Source organism: Schistocerca serialis, chromosome 9, assembly GCF_023864345.2.
Source record: "Schistocerca serialis cubense isolate TAMUIC-IGC-003099 chromosome 9, iqSchSeri2.2, whole genome shotgun sequence".
Lineage (NCBI taxonomy): Eukaryota > Metazoa > Arthropoda > Insecta > Orthoptera > Acrididae > Schistocerca > Schistocerca serialis.
This window is the reverse complement of record NC_064646.1, coordinates 80611964-80630602: the sequence shown is the minus strand read 5'-3', so window position 1 is coordinate 80630602 and position 18639 is coordinate 80611964. Positions and strand designations below refer to the sequence as shown.

General features: G+C 44.3%; 1 protein-coding gene across 1 annotated transcript in view; it reads right to left on the bottom strand.

Annotated features, from left to right (window-relative positions):
- LOC126419378 (homeobox protein cut) overlaps positions 1–18639 on the bottom strand; it is a 67684-nt gene that overhangs the window by 13465 nt on the left and 35580 nt on the right. The window contains exons 7-9 of the mRNA XM_050086565.1: positions 2932–3080; positions 2349–2521; positions 1651–1939 (exon numbers count right to left, since the gene is read on the bottom strand). Coding sequence (XP_049942522.1) covers positions 1651–1939; positions 2349–2521; positions 2932–3080 — 611 coding nt within the window. The remainder of the gene's footprint in view (positions 1–1650; positions 1940–2348; positions 2522–2931; positions 3081–18639) is intronic.

The following is an 18639-nucleotide window of genomic DNA, read 5'->3' as shown; positions in this document are numbered from 1 at the left end:
TCGGCTGAAGCCGCACTTCAGGTTTCTGCCGCCAGAGCGCTCGAGAGCGCAGTGAGACAAAAATGGCGACAGGAGCCGAGAAAGTGTATGTCGTGCTTGAAATGCACCCACATCAGTCAGTCATAACAGTGCAACGACACTTCAGGACGAAGTTCAACAAAGATCCACCAACTGCTAACTCCATTCGGCGTCGCTGATAACCACGCAGTTGAGCGCCCCACAAACCAAACAAAAAAAAAAAATCCATTCGGCGATGGTATGCGCAGTTTAAAGCTTCTGGATGCCTCTGTAAGGGGAAATCAACGGGTCGGCCTGCAGTTAGCGAAGAAACGGTTGAACGCGTGCGGGAAAGTTTCATGCGTAGCCCGCGGTAGTCGACGAATAAAGCAATCAGGGAGCTAAACGTACCACAGCCGACGGTTTAGAAAATCTTACAGTCTAAAGTCTTACAGTCTAAAGTCTTACAGTCTTAAGTTTAAAGCAGAAGCCTTACCGTTTACAATTGCTACAAGCCCTGACACCCGATGACAAAGTCAAACGCTTTGAATTTTCAGCGCGATTGCAACAGCTCATGGAAGAGGATGCGTTCAGTGCGAAACTTGTTTTCAGTGATGAAGTAACATTTTTTCTTAATGGTGAAGTGAACAGACACAATGTGCGAATCTGGGCGGTAGAGCCCTCTCGCATTCGTGCAGCAAATTCGCAATTCACCAAAAATTAACGCGTTTTGTGCAATCTCACGGTTTAAAGTTTACGGCCCCTTTTTCTTCTGCGAAAAAAACGTTACAGGACACGTGTATCTGGACATGCTGGAAAATTGGCTCATGCCACAACTGGAGACCGACAGCGCCGACTTCATCTTTCAACAGGATGGTGCTCCACCGCACTTCCATCATGATGTTCGGCATTTCTTAAACAGGAGATTGGAAAACCGATGGATCGGTCGTGGTGGAGATCATGATCAGCAATTCATGTCATGGCCTCCACGCTCTCCCGACTTAACCCCATGCGATTTCTTTCTGTGGGGTTATGTGAAAGATTCAGTGTTTAAACCTCCGCTACCAAGAAACGTGCCAGAACTGCAAGCTCGCATCAACGATGCTTTCGAACTCATTGATGGGGACATGCTGCGCCGAGTGTGGGAGGAACTTGATTATCGGCTTGATGTCTGCCGAATCACTAAAGGGGCACACATCGAACATTTGTGAATGCCTAAAAAATCTTTTTGAGTTTTTGTATGTGTGTGCAAAGCATTGTGAAAATATCTCAAATTATAAAGATATTGTAGAGCTGTGAAATCGCTTCAATCATTTGTAATAACCCTGTATATATTGCTATTAATCTCCAATAGTTTTTGCTCCAGAATTGCACGAGTTCATATCTATGTGGAAAGCTTGCTCCTTAATCCCTCATAAATTTAAATATGTAGTTTTATAGATCGTGATCATATGTTCCACGGTGCCTCCATTATAACAAGAAGTGTTATGAAATAAAGATTGATGTCAGAAAAGAATTAATTGCTGTAAACTTAGAGATTGTTACAATCGGGACGTGAGTTTTGTGTGACAATAGATGTAGCGAGTTTCAAGAGACTTCCACATGTCGCCAACCTTGCTTGCATCCATTCAAACTGTACATCGGCCCACTTACCTGCTGCTGCTGTTGCTGTTGTTGTTGCTGTTGCTGCTGCTGCTGCTGTTGCTGCTGCTGCTGCTGCTGTTGTTGTTGTTGTTGCTGCTGCTGCTGCTGCTGTTGTTGTTGTTGCTGATGCTGTTGTTGCTGCTGATGGCTCATGGCGGCTTGCTGCTGTAGAGCAAGCAGGCCAGCTGTGCTTGGGCAAGCAGAATTCAACTTGGCTAATTCTCGGTGATATGCATCCAATGCCATACGGATCTCCTCCTGCGTACGGTCCATTGGCCCAAAGCCAGGGAATAGAAGGCTGGAATAAGAGGAAGGTGTTGTTTTATCGATTACCATGTGCAAAACTATGGCAAAGAAAATAAGTGTGACACGGCATATTCTTGCCAAAATCTGCTTTTTTGTTGTTAGGTGGTTTATCAATTGACCGAACCAATGAATAGCAGGAAAATAAAATTCATAATCTTTATCAAAAGCACTGTGTCCATACCGCCAGTTCTGCACTGGAAACTTTCACAGCTTTTGTGTGTGTGTGTGTGTGTGTGTGTGTGTGTGTGTGTGTGTGTGTGGAGGGAGGGATAGAGGGAGGGATAGAGGGAGGGAGAAGGAGAGAGAGAGAGAGAGAGAGAGAGACGACAGAGACGACAGACCGTTTTATGTTACTGTTGCATCACTCGGTAAGTTTTCATAATTTAATGTAAATGTAATACCTTTGGAAAGGTTCGCGGGGTCCCCGCATGTGATCGTCCATGCGTCGCCCCATCAGCTTGGCCAGCTCCTCCTGGTAGATTCGGGCCACCTTTTCCTGTGGAATGTCATCATTTTCATATTTCTTGAGCCGTCGGTTCTGTGAGTTGTCCTTTCCACCCAGTGGTGATGGACACTGTGCACAACAGTAAAGATATAAGCTCGTCTGTTTGCAGCCTTCTGCAGCTGTCGACAGTTTTCAAGGCTATAAGTTCCGAATAAATTGTACACGATGACCGACAAGACAGCTGCAAAAGACTGATTTGCGATAAACTACGAAACTATCACTGAAAATCGGTGTGCGTACAAATAATGCCGACAACAAAAGTCGTTCTTACTACGCAGTGAGAACTATCTAGTTGAAATATTCAAATAAGATAAGTGAATTTCCATTATTAAAAATATGATAAACTGCTAACTCAGGTACAGTTAGAATATATTTCAGCGCTTAACTTCAATTCATATATGTAAACGTACGTTGGTAAATAAAATGTGTGGCAAGTAATTGTAATAACTGTCTGCCAGTGCAGCAGATGTTGCTCCTACCTGTGCGTGGTTCGGTGATTTGCTGTCACTGCTGTGGCTGTCCTCCACTTTCATCATCTGTGAAGCCTCATTTAGGATATGTGCGATTCTCTCCTCGGTCATGTTGTCTGTCTCACCCCTTCCAAATGGAGGCATAGCGGAGTCCTTTCCTGTAAGACAGTTACATACCGTGAGTGTAATTCATTGCTTTCTAGCGAGCATGTATTACAAATTTTATGAATTCCTTTGTTTCGCGCCGACTCCTGAAAATAAACCCTTCGAAACCACTCCTCCAATAAGTTAAACTCAGGGCTCTTTTTACAAAAACATTACCGATTGGAAAGGGATTTGCCTGAGTTACTAGAGATCTAACATATGCAGTATGTCTATCGGAAAATCCTGTTTATGATTCGCTTCGAACACCCACTGGAAATGAATGCAGTGATCTGGGTATGGTACAAAAGAGCATACAGCCCTATGAGTCTAGGTGTGAAAAAGAGTTGTTTGCCAGAAAATTCGAATGTCTACAGTAGAGCAACATTAAATTATTCCATTTCAAGAGAGAACCTTTTATTTTCCTGTCATAGTTTCCCTGAAAAATTTAAACCAGCCAAAAACCAACGATTTCGCCTGTTCAAAATCGCTCTACAGGTCAGGTCGAGGTCAATAATTCTAGTTCGATCACACATCACTGTCACAGTTAGATAACTACTTTTTAAAAATATTACACAAAATTGTCATATTAAATAAATGTCGTTTAAAAACGATGCTTTCGTCGTTTAAATTTAACACCAAATTGATCTGTACAGCAGTGTAATACCATATCCGTATATTATAGTGCAGCTGGGGAAGTGTTGGACTACTTTCTCTACAGTGGAAACCGCATAAAAAAGAAGCAAAATCAAACAACTAAATGTGGTAAAAGCATCATAATTTGATTGTATTTTCTATGTAATTGTCCTCCGCTTCGAGAATAACAATTAGTGTTATGAGAAACTGTAACACTAAACAAAGCCATTCGTTTAGTTTTGCTTCTTTTATGAGCAATGCTGTAGCAAAGGGGGGAGCAGATATGCTAAACCACGGCTCAGAGAATGTAGTTAGATGAGTAGTACTGTTAGACTCGACCATAAGCTATAGTGTTGGTTTCATTGAACTAAGCTTGCCCCCCCCCCCCCCCCCCGAAAGCGTAAATACAGTAATGCGAAGAAAATTTGCATGAGAAATTGAGCCCATAAGTTGTAGGAGTATAACTGGTAGTGCGTTTCATATGATACTGATATTAATCTTTGCTAAGAAGGGAAATAAAACATAATGCCCTCGAACAGAGGAAGTTCTTTCAGCGCCAACATTAAAACGAAAGCAAGTTACATTGCGCAGGAGCAAAAATTTTCATTATTGTTCTAATTCGAAGTTTACATCTACCACCTCAATAAGTAACCCAAAGCTGCGGTTTTATCACAAGGAGCAGTAAAATGAAATGTCATGTGGCTAGGGCCTCCCGTCGGGTAGACCGGTCGCCTGATTCAAGTCATTTTAGTTCACGCCACTTCGGCGTCTTGCGTGCCGTGTCTATGGGGTCTTATAACTAGGAGAGCTACAGGGTAGTTATACTCTATACAGACAAGTCCTATTTCGGGAGAACATTGAAAATATGAGCCAGTAAATACAAACGGAGTTCATTGCTGCTTTAAATAACTGCTCTCGAACTGGCCAAAATAGGCTACGTCAACTAGGTAAAAATTTACGAGACTTCTTCTCACCACACTAAACGTAATCAGTTGATGGTGGTGGGGTGGGGTGGGAGATAAATAAGATTATCATTGAAACACCGCACCAGAGCGCCTGTCTGGAGACAGTTTTAGCAATTGTTCTGTCCTCAGAGGTACACGTGAGACTTCCGGTAAGACATATAGGGTTAATCTGCGAGGAAGTACCTTCTCCACTGAAGAATGGAAGATATCTCGAGGTAGTGTATTTTGTACCCGCAACTGTGATATTCTCAGTGGCACAGATAAGGCTTCCGGTACGACACATACACTTCGTCTGCAAGGAAGAGCGCTAAGTCTAGGGGACTGATGACCTCAGATGTTAAATCCCATAGTGCTTAGAGCCATTTGAATCATTCTGACTGCATCTATGTTACAACAATGTTCTATAAACGTATGTGAAACACTGTATAGACATGACCTATGCACATTTATTATTAGGTGAACTCTATTTTTCTACAGTTAAAATATCAAAATTATTAATGTGATTTTATGGATACAATAACATTTTTTATGGCACTGACACTCATTGCTTTTAGACACAGTCGTCATAATTGTCGAAATATTTGTTCTATTTCCCACGTAAGGACTTTAGGGAGAAATGGTCCAGGACCTTCCCCTAATGTACTACAACCTGATCACCCCCCCCCCCCCCTGCAGCACTGAACTCGTATTCGGAATGAATAGGATTCAAAATTCCAATACTTGGTGCTGACGTGACGTCAAAGTCCTTCTTCGCAATGATTTCCACTCTTCGAATAGCTGAAGACCAACTTTCATGGTATACGACCCACCACTGACACAGAAGTGATTTTTTAGAGACGGTCTAGAATATTAGACGATGTGTTTTTGGTTTCTTAGCGAATTTACTATTCTATTTGTATGCACAATATTCACAAGTTTGACCAAGACATCTTCTCAAGTGCTGCGAGAGGTAGTCTGGAGCCGGTACTGCAGACATGAACGATGGATTAGATAGTACCGGTGTACTGTAACTGGCGTGTCAACTAGCCAACAAGCGGGAGAAGTTTTAGAGATTGTGCGTTCGTCTTGGCCAGTGGACAATCTAGGTGTTCTAACCAGCTGCGATATCTACTAGACGATCGTTCATTCGTACATTAGCCGTACAAAGGTGCGTTCACACCTGTGCGCCTTGCGCACGGCGGACTGAGCTTGTCCCACATGCAAGTAGAGGGGCTTGTCTCCCCGCCTGCTATGGGGAGACTCGTGAGCACAGTTCAGAGGGATGCGCGAGTTTCCACAGGAGCATGCGCTTCCTTACCTCGTTCGTGCAACGGTTGCAAGCGCAGGGGAAGTCGCACAGGTGTAAACCCACTTTAACGCATGTTTCAGCCGTTCTTTTGTGGATGGAATCTAGGCAACGAGTACGTCTATGAGCGTCCCTCGCAGAACCTGACGAACACAATTTGTGCAGAAAATGGAATCGTCAGCCCAGCTAACACCCAGGGTGTTACAAAAAGGTACGGCCAAACTTTAAGGAAACATTCCTCACACACAAATAAAGAAAAGATGTGATGTGGACATGTGTCCGGAAACGATTAATTTCCATGTTAGAGCTCATTTTAGTTTCGTCAGTATGTACTGCACTTCCTCGATTCACCGCCAGTTGGCCCAATTGAAGGAAGGTAATGTTGACTTCGGGGCTTGTGTTGACATGCGACTCATTGCTCTACAGTACTAGCATCAACCACATCAGTACGTAGCATCAACAGGTTAGTGTTCTTCACGAACGTGGTTTTGCAGTCAGTGCAATGTTTACAAATGCGGAGTTGGCAGATGCCCATTTGATGTATGGATTACCACGGGGCAATAGCCGTGGCGCGGTACGTTTGTATCGAGACAGATTTCCGGAACGAAGGTGTCCCGACAGGAAGACGTTCGAAGCTATTGATCGTCGTCTTAGGGAGCACGGAACATTCCAGCCTATGACTCGCGACTGGGGAAGACCTAGAACGACGAGGACACCTGCAATGGACGAGGCCATTCTTCGTGCAGTTGACGACAACCCTAATGTCAGCGTCAGAGAAGTTGCTGCTGTACAAGGTAACGTTGACCACGTCACTGTGTGAAGAGTGGTAAGGGAGAACCAGTTGTTTCCGTACCATGTACAGCGTGTGCAGGCACTATCAGCAGCTGATTGGCCTCCACGGGTACACTTCTGCGAATGGTTCATGCAACAATGTGTCAATCCTCATTTCAGTGCAAATGTTCTCTTTACGGATGAGGCTTCATTCCAACGTGATCAAATTGTAAATTTTCACAATCAACATGTGTGGGCTGACGAGAATCCGCACGCAATTGTGCAATCACGTCATCAACACAGATTTTCTGTGAAAGTTTGGGCAGGCATTGTTGGTGATGTCTTGGTTGGGCCCCATGTTCTTCCACCTACGCTCAATGGAGCACGTTATCATGATTTCATACGGGATACTCTACCTGTGCTGCTAGAACATGTGCCTTTACAAGTACGACACAACATGTGGTTAATGCACGATGGAGCTCCTGCACATTTCAGTCGAAGTGTTCGTACGCTTCTCAACAACAGATTCGATGACCGATGGATTGGTAGAGGCGGACCCCATGCTACGGAGGGTGGATGCATGTATCCTCGCTAACGGAGGACATTTTGAACATTTCCTGTAACAAAGTGTTTGAAGTCACGCTGGTACGTTCTGTTGCTGTGTGTTTCCATTCCATGATTAATGTGATTTGAAGAGAAGTAATAAAATGAGCTCTAACATGGAAATTAAGCGTTTCCGGACACATGTCCACATAACATCTTTCCTTTATTTGTGTGTGAGGAATGTTTCCTGAAAGTTTGGCCGTACCTTTTTGTAACACCCTGTATCTACTACCGGTCACTCCGGGATAAAGGGACACTTCGGAAACAGAGTAGCTAGAGCAAGGTTTGGCTCGTTGCAGCGTGTAAGGATGAAATATTTACAAAAGACTGTAATTTGGACAGGTGACTGTACAGTGGGGTGTATAGTACAGGTAGTGCGCGTCGCCCATGGAGCAGACCAGTAAGAGTGATAGACCCACGTGCTGAGGTAGAACAAAAAGCAACAGACACGGAAGGTAGGGTAGACCCGGGTGCCAGAAGAACCGACTATAGACAGACGGAGAGAGACAAAGAGAGGAGAGAGAGAGAGAGAGAGAGAGAGAGAGAGAGAGACAGATGGAGAGAGAGATAGATGGAGAGAGAGAGAGAAGCAGGGTTTGGCGGCGAGCGCGAGACGACGAGACGAACCTATGAGGTGCGTCGTGAGGCCCGGGTGGTGGTGTTGGAATAACCAGTCGCGCGGCGCGGCGGCGGCGCCGGCGCCCGCGGAGGGCCCCAGCCGGTCGTGCAGCGCGCTCGCGGCCGCCACGGGCACGGGGCTACCGCGGCTGGGCGGCGAGTGCATGCCCGCCGTCGGCGTCTTTCTCGCCTCTACGCCACTGCGGCCCAGACCTTGCAACCAGCGGACAACAGCCGTCAGCGCCTCCTGACCCACTCACTACACAAGTTAGGTGCTATCCGCCAACTGGTACCAGTCTCGCCACGCTCTGCAAGTCTATTTGAAACACACTTAGATCTACAACTATATCTATGGCAGTCTTCGATCCATCCCGATCCAAAAGTATCACTGCACGGCGTACCTTCCTAAGCGCAGTACGCAGCCCCTATTAGAGAGTACTTGCCACTACACTGAATTTCATAATTTCTGAATTCTCTAGAAGCAGCATTTTTTTTTTTTTTTTTCTAAACGATTTACAAAGCCTATCTTCCAGAATGAGATTTTCACTCTGCAGCGGAGTGTGCGCTGATATGAAACTTCCTGGCAGATTAAAACTGTGTGCCGGACCGAGACTCGAACTCGGGTGACCTTTGCCTTTTGCGGGCAAGTGCTCTACCAACTGAGCTACCCAAGCACGACTCACGCCCCATCCTCACAGCTTTCCCACGAAAGGCAAAGGTCCCGAGTTCGAGTCTCGGTCCGGCGCACAGTTTTAATCTGCCAGGAAGTTTCAAATCCTATCTTTCTTGAAAAATTAGGATACAGCGTCTCACGATGTTCGAAAATGACAGAAAATGGGAGGAAGGAAATGTTTAAATTTTACGATCATGTCACTGATCCAAGTCCCATTACACAACGAGAGTAACTAAGCTAACATCCTTGTCAGTCATATATGCAGCATATGTTGACGGGCATTTTCTGTTATACTCTTGTTTTCAAGACGTTTGAAAGTTGCTTAAAAAAAGTAAATGGTTTATTGTAAAAGATCCGGATTTGCCTCGGTGCCACGGTAGATAAAAAAGTTTACGTTTCAGCCGTCCGGGAAAGCACCCGTCTCCCTGCGTACTGTCGCAGTAATGAATACCACTATAGTACTGCCACATGAACCAATTTCTGCTGTTTAGCTTCTATCTTTTCTTTTCCTCTGGATTCAGCATCAGTTGCCTTTGTCCTAACTGGAAACATTACGTCAAGGATAAGATACTGCATTTTGCATCTTGAAAAATCCAAATAATCCGAATAATACACTATTCCCTATTGGCTTTTATAATTTTGTATGTGTATAACGTTAACTGACTTTTCGCTCTGCTTAATCAATATTCAACGAATACTGTCATTGCACTTCACTTGTTTCTGGGAGGCCTTAAGTAACTTTCTAGAAAATTATATAAATTACAAACTTGGACTGCAACTGTTGTGAACATACATATTGTCGAAAAAATTCTCAGACGTTTGCGGAAAGTTGTTATCTCTGCAGCTCCACAGTTTGGAATGGAACAGCGAACACGTCCGACGACAGTTTTTATCATTTTCAACGAAATCGTCGCAAATGAAATGAAAACATCTCCAAAAAACTTTGTTACTCAAAAAGCATCTTCAGAAACTTTCACTGTCAGATTAAATTAGAACAACAATTTCTCGTAACATATGCATTGCTCACTAACGACAAGGTATATAACAACATTTCTGGACCAAAAACACTGATATTTACACTGAGACACATTTTCTGCGTACATTTCATTTAATACTACATTCTTAATTAATATGGAAATAAGCAGTCACAAATAGAAACAGAGCTTCACTTGACTGGTACCATTTAGAAATAACATACATGCTTCCGCGCTATAAGCATGTGCGATAACATAAACGTGTCACTTCACTTTTAACTGATGACAAGAGGAAAACTGTTTTGTGTTGCAGGAGCCTGTATATCGGACGATAGAAAGACCTGTTCAGAAACCTTTCGACGGAACTTAACGTGAACGAAACAAAATACAGATTCTGAAATTATGGAAACGACTGCATGTAATTTGTTTTATGAATTTTTACCACAGGACGTAAGTTATGACAACTTTTTCCTTTTGTCGACAGGAATGGAGGGAGGAGGGGTGGGAGAAATAAGATGGAATTATGCTGCAGTTGTATTCCATCAAACTTCTTTCAGAACTTTGAATAATGAGCGAGTTGTAGCCAGTGTTGACGCAACGATTTCTTTACCTTCAAACGTGATTTGCGAAAACCAACCATTATGATTTTGTATAATACAGAGTGGACGAGAAGTGTGGGGGAAAAAAGCGTCTCGTGATTTAAATTAGTACAACGTAGGTAATAAATAATAGCCGGGTCATATGAACAAAGACCAGTATATAATGGGCAAACTGCATAAAAATGTAATTTTGGCGGTTGGCACCATCGTATGGAACCACAATACTGCCAGCAATAAGTAAATAAGGAATTAATATTTTAGTGACCCCCCTGACTTTTGCTTACTGCGAATGAATGTAATAGACCAAAGTATTTAAGCGTGTAAATGAATCAGATGTTTCTGCAGAGAGAGATTCGGGAGTGCGAAGAGAATTAGCCACTATAATCTAACTTAGGTAGATACAATTAATATAAAGACAACGTTTCTGAGAGCTTTGCGTGTCGGGAACAGATCGCATGCTTAACCGAAGCGGGTAGAGCAGACACAGACTGAGGCTCAATGTCCCCAGATCTACGCCTGTTTGTTCCTTTTTTCTTTTTCTATTAATTTCAGATGGTAAGAATCTCTTTTTTGTCAGTCGGCAAGACTCAGTAACCCCATATAATTTTAGGGCAGTCGCGTGCGGTATTCGTGCTATATTGGGCTTCGGCCGCGCCGCCGTAACAATAGGCATGTGTGTGGTACGCAACCGTTGGGAAATTCAGTCGTAATCACGCACCGATTTGCGCCACTGCTTCGTGTCGCTTCAGCAGCGCAGGCTGGCGAGCTTTTTTTCCCGAGGCGCACTGAGACATTACGCAAGGATCACTATCCTACTGTGCTGTCCATTCGCCGCTGAATAAGTAGTTGTCCGCGTTAAGGTGGAGATTTGTTGCGCAAAACCCTGCGGCATCTACCAGAGATAAACGCTGGCGACGAACGTTTAAACTACATGTCAAAAATCGTCATGTCATTACAAACTCGAAGTGACCGTCGTAACCAAGTAACTGCAATTTCCAAGCAAAGAACGTAACAAGCAAAAGAACGAAATTTAAGTTTCCAGAATACGATCTGTAATATCGTCATAGCGATCTCTGTGTAAAAGAGTACAAGGTTCAATTCAATGGCTTCGAGGGGCATTTTTGTATCGTGTGTGTAGCCGATTATGCAGGCCCTGGTCCAGAAACATCAGACACTGAAGTATTTTCGACCACTCTAAAAATGTGGAATTTTTTTAAAAAAAGTTCATGCTTCACAGACATACAGAGGACTCAGACCTACAATTTTTCCCCATGTTCTATGGAAACGATAACCAAAAAAATGTTCAAATGTGTGTGAAATCTTATGGGACTTAACTGCTAAGGTCACCAGTCCCTAAGCTTACACACTACTTAACATAAATTATCCTAAGGACAAACACACACACCCGTGCCCGAGGGAGGACTCGAACTTCCGCCGGGACCAGCCGCACAGTCCATGACTGCAGCGCCTAAGACCGCTCGGCTAATCCCGCGCGGCACGGGCAATAGAACTGAATAAACTAATGAGAGACGACTTTGGGGGGGGGGGGGGGGGGAGAGCACCGTAGTTTATATAAAACATATTCTTAATGTCTAGGTGATGCATTATCCCCCACATTTTAAGTACGTAAAAGGAGTATTTCTCCTCCCAAAAGAAGGTTGCTTCCATTGTCTTTTTCTTCCTACTGACACTCTTCTAACGTCGCACATGAAATTATCTGATGCATCAGAGGCCCATATCCTTTGGTTTTCGTATACACACTCATTCACTATTTTAAAAACTCAGCAGTAATGGAGCCGCCTCTCTTCTTGAATACTAATCTAATCTCTCAATTTCAAATAATCGAATAGTTTTAGTCCTCTCTTTTATATTTTTAATCATCGGTAGTTGTTGTGTTTGCGTTTTGATTGCGCTAGTAAATATACTGCAGTAGTATTTGGAAATCAGTCCGCCTGGCAAGCCATAACATTGGTGTTCACCTGTCGCTGACTTTCTCAATACAGCGTGGGTGGCCGCGCTTGCGACGTCAGGCGTGGGGCTGATTGTTCAGCTGAGAAAGTGCAGAGGCATCAGACGCACGGCTGGCCGATTAACCTTGAACGCTGATGCAATAATGCTTCTCCGACAGAAAAACCAATCGGCCGTCTGGCCGTTTGCAGCTCGGCTCACCTCGCCGGCACCAGCGCAGCGCGGCATGGCGTGGCAGCGCTTGCTGCAACAGCCGCCGCTCGCGGCCTTGGCGTTAAATTGATTTCTACAGAAGCAGCGTGAACGGCTGCCTCAGCAGCGTAATGTTTAAATCCAATCACCGCGTCTGCTCGCAATACTTGCTTCGCGGCCGGGTGAACCTTCGAAAATGTCATTACTGTACCCGGCAACAAGCAAGAAAATTCTCTTTTCAGAATCGATCTGACAACAAAAGACCGCTACAATCGTCACAACGTATATATATATTTCCAGCCACACATTTTATACACGTACAGAAAAGGGGAAGTTTGCCGGGCAACTGTGCAAAATTTGGCCACGTGGCGCTGACATTCTCTTCTCATACATAATATCGCTGAGTGAGAGAGGAGGTTACATCCTAGATAAGGCAGTGGAAAAAATAAGGTAGATGAAAACGACTGACGAGGAAATGTTGTACAAGAAAAACCCTGTAGGAAGAAGATAGGTGAAGCTTATGGAGGCGGAGAACATTTTTTGTCTCACTGGCATCGGGAGGTCGAAATGAGAAATAGAGCGCTCTTCTGCTGGACATACTTGGAGAACAAGTACCTACAAGATGGTAGTCTGAAGAATTTGCGGAACCCTCAGAAAAGCCACTGCTAGGACAAAAGTACTGGGCGGGAAGCAGGGCTGTGGTGGTACTGTAGAGATGGAACAGTGATAGGAGGTAGAAGTTGAAGAAGTGGAAGATAAGATGCTGCATATGGGCTCTAATGTCATGTAAGTTCGAAGACGATGGAGAACTAAATGGCGTCAAACGTGTCTAAAGGCTAGGAAAACATACAAATTTTCATACCAGGGAAAAATTGGGTATAATTTTACTTTCATAATCATCTTACACTTCCAACACTACGTTTACGAATGCAACGAGCCATAAAATATGTATATACTCGTATTCTTGAATGAGTTAACTGATTTGGACATTCAATGTTAATATAAGTGGACGATCAAAAAGTTTCCGTTCGAAGGCTGTACCATTCAGAATTGGTGTGCCAATTTGGCAAAATCGCCTTGAGCACTGATACAATTATCCCAACGAAGCGCCAGGTTCAAGATACCCACTTGGCGGAAGACTGTGTCCTACTGAGTGAAGAAGTCCGGAATGCCTGCTGCACATCCTCACCCGACAGAAATCATCGATCTTGCAAGGCCTTTTACAAGGGGCCGATGGCGTGACAATCACATGGGGAGAGATCAGGACTATAGGACGTGTGATCGAGTGTGTGTCACTTGAGCTGGCGAACTTTTGTTTTTGCACTTTTGCAGTATGGGAATTTGACGCAATATTCCACAACGGTGGTTTTCGATAGACATGCTGCCCCATGAACAGTCTTCATTCTCCGATGGATATCTGCCGGTGTTTCTCCCTCGGCAGCCAAGAAAAGAATAGCAACACTTAGTCCTGTTTGGACGCATCTGGTAATAAAAGTCGCCATAATTCACTTTTCCGCATTTACCGCACACACGTCGGAAAGACGCGAATGGCGCTTTCATCCCTATACGTCGGTGCTTCTATTCCCGCATCGGAGTCCCGCTACGGTGCATACTGCAACAAACGCCATAAAACCGAAACTTTATGATCGTCCCTCACACTTATTCTTTGGGAATTTTTGCACGTACGTACATTTGACTTCAGATGTTAAAAACGGATTCCTAGAAACAGCTATAAGCACGTGTCCATTCTGTGATTGGATTTGGGTCCGGCCGGCCGCGGTGGTCTAGCGGTTCTGGCGCTGCAGTCCGGAACCGCGGGACTGCTACGGTCGCAGGTTCGAATCCTGCCTCGGGCATGGGTATGTGTGATGTCCTTAGGTTAGTTCCGTTTAAGTAGTTCTAAGTTCTAGGGGACTTATGACCTAAGATGTTGAGTCCCATAGTGCACAGAGCCATTTGAACCATTTGATTTGGGTCCAACTGAACAGCAATTAATTCAGTTTTACCAACAACTGAAAAAGGGACAGACCGTAGACCGTGCAGACCTGAGGTAAGTAAGTTAGAAGAGACTTTCACTTGATCCACAGCCCAGTAGCCAGAGCCAACGTCCCATCGAAGCGTTAAAGATGCAGCCCTCGCTGAGTTTGAAACAAGCAGTTGATTGCGCCGCGTCAGGTCACGTACAATCAACACGCCCACTCGAGGGGAAACCAGCAGTAGTCGCCCTTGACAAAACCGAGATAACCTATGACACGAACTCAATGAATCGCATGTTTCTGACGAATCTATGATGCAGTTTGTATTTGAGACTCAAAAGAGGTTTTATGCTCTGCGAGCTTATCACAGCAGTTGTTTTCTGATAAAACGCTACGTAAGGCCCCTTTTTTCCCACAATCGATTACGTCACGTGCTTATTGAGCAGCCATTCGCAATCAAACCAGAAAGGAACTGTGCACAGTGGCAGTTCGTCGGCTATCGGGCTTGTTTATTCCCTTCTCCGAACGGAGAACATGTCGCTAGGAAAATGGTTCGTTGAAAAGGCTAATCTACTTTCGAAGCAAGAGCTTATTGTCATGATCGTTAAATTGCAGTAGTGCAGCAGCTGGATACGAAGGTAACTTACCAGGGAAGCAACAGAGAAGAGGAAAAAGTAGCAGCGGAGAGTAATCGGACTCTGTTCAGCCCGCAAGTGATTTTATTGTCAACTTCTCCGCACTGATTTTTCTATCATGAGAAAATTTGATGACAGTCGGTCCCTAGAATGAGGGCGTTAAGCTCGAATGTGCTTTGTGTATTTCAGAAGGACAGTGCCATATGCCAACATTGTTTCATCGTGTATTTTCGTTTATTTGCAGGATACCCATAAATCGGTAACAATGCTACACTTCTCAAACAGCCTGAGAACTGGTGAGCCATAGGACCTTAACAACGCTCGCAGATACCCTGCAAACTCCTTAAATGCTTGGGGCTGCTCTTGCGGGTAGATGAATGTTTACGATACGCCGTGGCTGGACGGAGACTTTGACCACGGTAAAACTACCTCAGAGCTAACGCTCTATTCCACAATGTTGCCATTGGCATCCACATAGGAATGTTTTTGAAAGTAAGTTGAGAAGTAATTCTCTCTATGGATAATTTATATCGAGATGCTATATTGTTTAAAAGAAACACATTTTTATGGCCTCTGCGTATTTATGGAAAGAAGAACACATGTAATCATTTAGAAGTTCCGCAGCACACCTACTCCAAGTGCAGTACGGTCATTGTCTCTCTTTCAAGACGGACAGTACCCCAACAATAGCGGGTATGGGTCGCTATCACGGATCGTGAAGTATACTCTGGATCCGGAACTTGCGTAAGGCTTGATATCCACTGCACTATATCCATCTTTATACGTAGCTATCAGGGATTATGATGCTTAAAATGTACTAAGATTATAGCTGCATAACTAATAGTGGAACTGCAGAGAGGAAACGTAGAAGCTACGGATCCACACTGCCCTGTTTATACCGATTCCAGCTGAGGCTGGAAGTAAACGGAGGAAACGGAGCGGGCTAGGCATGTAAAGGACCGCTTGACAAACGTAAGGCTCGATGTTTCTTCTTCTGCTCACACTGATCCAACAGTTAACACAAAATAAAGGCAGCACTTTTTCACTCCCTTTTTATTTTCCCCTTTCCCAGCAGCACGTTTTAAAATTGCGGTAGACATAGCTAAACTCTTTTTTATTTAAAAGGGCACGAAAAAGAAAATGAGAGAGATGAAAAAAAGCAACTAAATTGTTTATTATTTCAAAAGTTATCGCCGTAACTGTTAATACATTTATGGGAAAATGTTTGCAGTTGTACCCAGGCGTGCACCTCTTCGTCCGAAGCAAATCGGTGGCGTGTGTGGGGAGGGATCGGTATCGTATAGAGGCTGTGTAAGGGCTTCCCAGCGAAACTTCTGCGCTAGCCGGAGTGGCCGAGCGGCTCTAGGCGCTACAGTCTGGAACCGCGCGACCGCTACGGTCGCAGGTTCGAATCCTGTCTCGGGCATGGATGTGTATGACGTCCTTAGGTTAGTTAGGTTTAAGTAGTTCCAAGTTCTAGGGGACTGATGACCTGAGATGTTAAGTCCCATAGTGCTCAGAGCCATTTGAACCATTTGAAACTTCTGCGTAGCAGGCGAAACAAACTTGGCAACGTGTGGGTAGTGCATTATCCTACAACAGAATCATGCTGTCGGTCAACATTCCTGGGCGTTCGAACCTGACTTCAGTTTTTGTAAAATGTGCACGTACCGCCATGCGTTAGGCATCGTTCTGTTGCAATATAATGCCCCAATCACATGTTGCCAAAGTGGTTTCGACTACGGTTTTGAAGTTTCGCTGGGAAGCCCTTAAAATCTTCCATGCAGTCCCTATATCTCCGCATGCGACTTCGTTATTTTTGGACACGTGAAGAAAGACATTTTAGCCGTCGATTTGCTTCGGACGAAGAAGAGCACGCCTGGATAAAATCGTGGTTCCGCAGGCAATCGCAAACATTTTTCCATGAAGGCATCGACAGCCTTGCCTCACGTGAAATGAATGTATTAATGTTTATGGCGATTACTTTTGAAATAATGTTGAGTTTACTTACATTTTTCCATCTGACTCATTTTCATTTGACTGTCCCTTATATTTGTTCTTTTAACTCCCAAATAACCATACAGATTAGAATTACATGTATTCATTTTATAATATATAGAACATTGACCAACGGTTAGAACGAAAATTTGTCTCACTCGCTGTTGTATCCTAGAGAGTGGACCGGAAGTGATTTTCGAATGGCGACAGATGAGGTTCAAATGGCTCTGAGCACTATGGGACTTAACATCTGAGGTCATCAGTCCCCTAGAACTTAGAACTACTTAATCCTAACTAACCTCAGGACATCACACACATCCATGCCCGAGGCAGGATTCGAACCTGCGACCGTAGCTGCCGCGTGGTTCCGGACTGCAGCGCCTAGAACCGCGTGGCCACCGCGGTCGGCGACAGATGAGGTACATAGTTTCACTTCTAGGGGACTCACAAGGGAACCTCCCCATCGCACCCCCCTCAGATTTAATTATAAGTTGGCACAGTGGATAGGCCTTGAAAACTGGACACAGATCAATCGAGAAAACAGGAAGAAGTTGTGTGGAACTATGAAAAAATAAGCAAAATATACAAACTGAGTAGTCCATGCGTAACATATGCAACATCGAGGAGAGCGTGAGCTCAGGAGCGCCGTGGTCCCGTGGTTAGCGTGAGCACATGCGGAAAAAGAGGTACTTGGTTCAAGTCTTCCCGCGAGTGAAAAGTTTAATTTTTTATTTACAGTTTATGTCACAAACTCTTATGGTTTCATCACTTTTTTGAGAGTGATTATCACATCCACAAGAAAACCTAAATTGGGCAAGGTAGAAGCATCTTTTTACCCATTCGCCAAATGTAGAAGTTAGGTGGGTCGACAACATATTCCTGTCATGTGACGCACATGCCGTCACCCAGTGTCGTATAGAATATATCGGACGTGTTTTCCTGTGGAGGAATCGGTTGACCTATGACCTTGCGATCAAATGTTTTTGGTTCCCATTGAAGAGGCACGTCCTTTCGTCTACTAATCGCACGGTTTTGCGGTGCGGTCGCAAAACACAGACACTAAACTTATTACAGTGAACAGAGACGTCAATGAACGAACGGACAGATCGTAACTTTGCGAAAATAAACAAAGTAAACTTTTCACTCCAGGGAAGACGTAAACCAAGGACCTCTCGTTCCGGAGCTGCTCACGCTAACCACGGGACCACCGCGCTCCTATGCTTATATTATGCTTGACGTTGCCTATCTTGCACATGGACTACTCAGTTTGTATATTTTGCTTATTTTTTCGTAGTTCCACACAACTTCTTCCTGTTTTCTCGATTGATCTGTGTTCAGTTTTTCAAGGCCTATCCACTGTGCCAACGTATAACTAAATCCGAGGGGGGATGCGATGGAGAGGTTCACTTGTCAGTAGGTGAAGTTACGATCGTTGACCACGGAGCCAAATTCTTGTCCCTTTTGATACTATCGTCGAGTTTCGGTACCATCAGCGGTTTCACCTCCAGTGAATCATATTGGGCATTTACGTAGAAGGGAAATTGAGGCTGAAGTCGCCGTATGGATACCAGTTCAGGAAGGTAGCACGACAAACTGTGTGAAAATGTCTTACAGTTATGAATGGATGATATCATAAGTTACGTACGCGAGTATTGGGTAAATACTTGCGAACTGCTACGACAG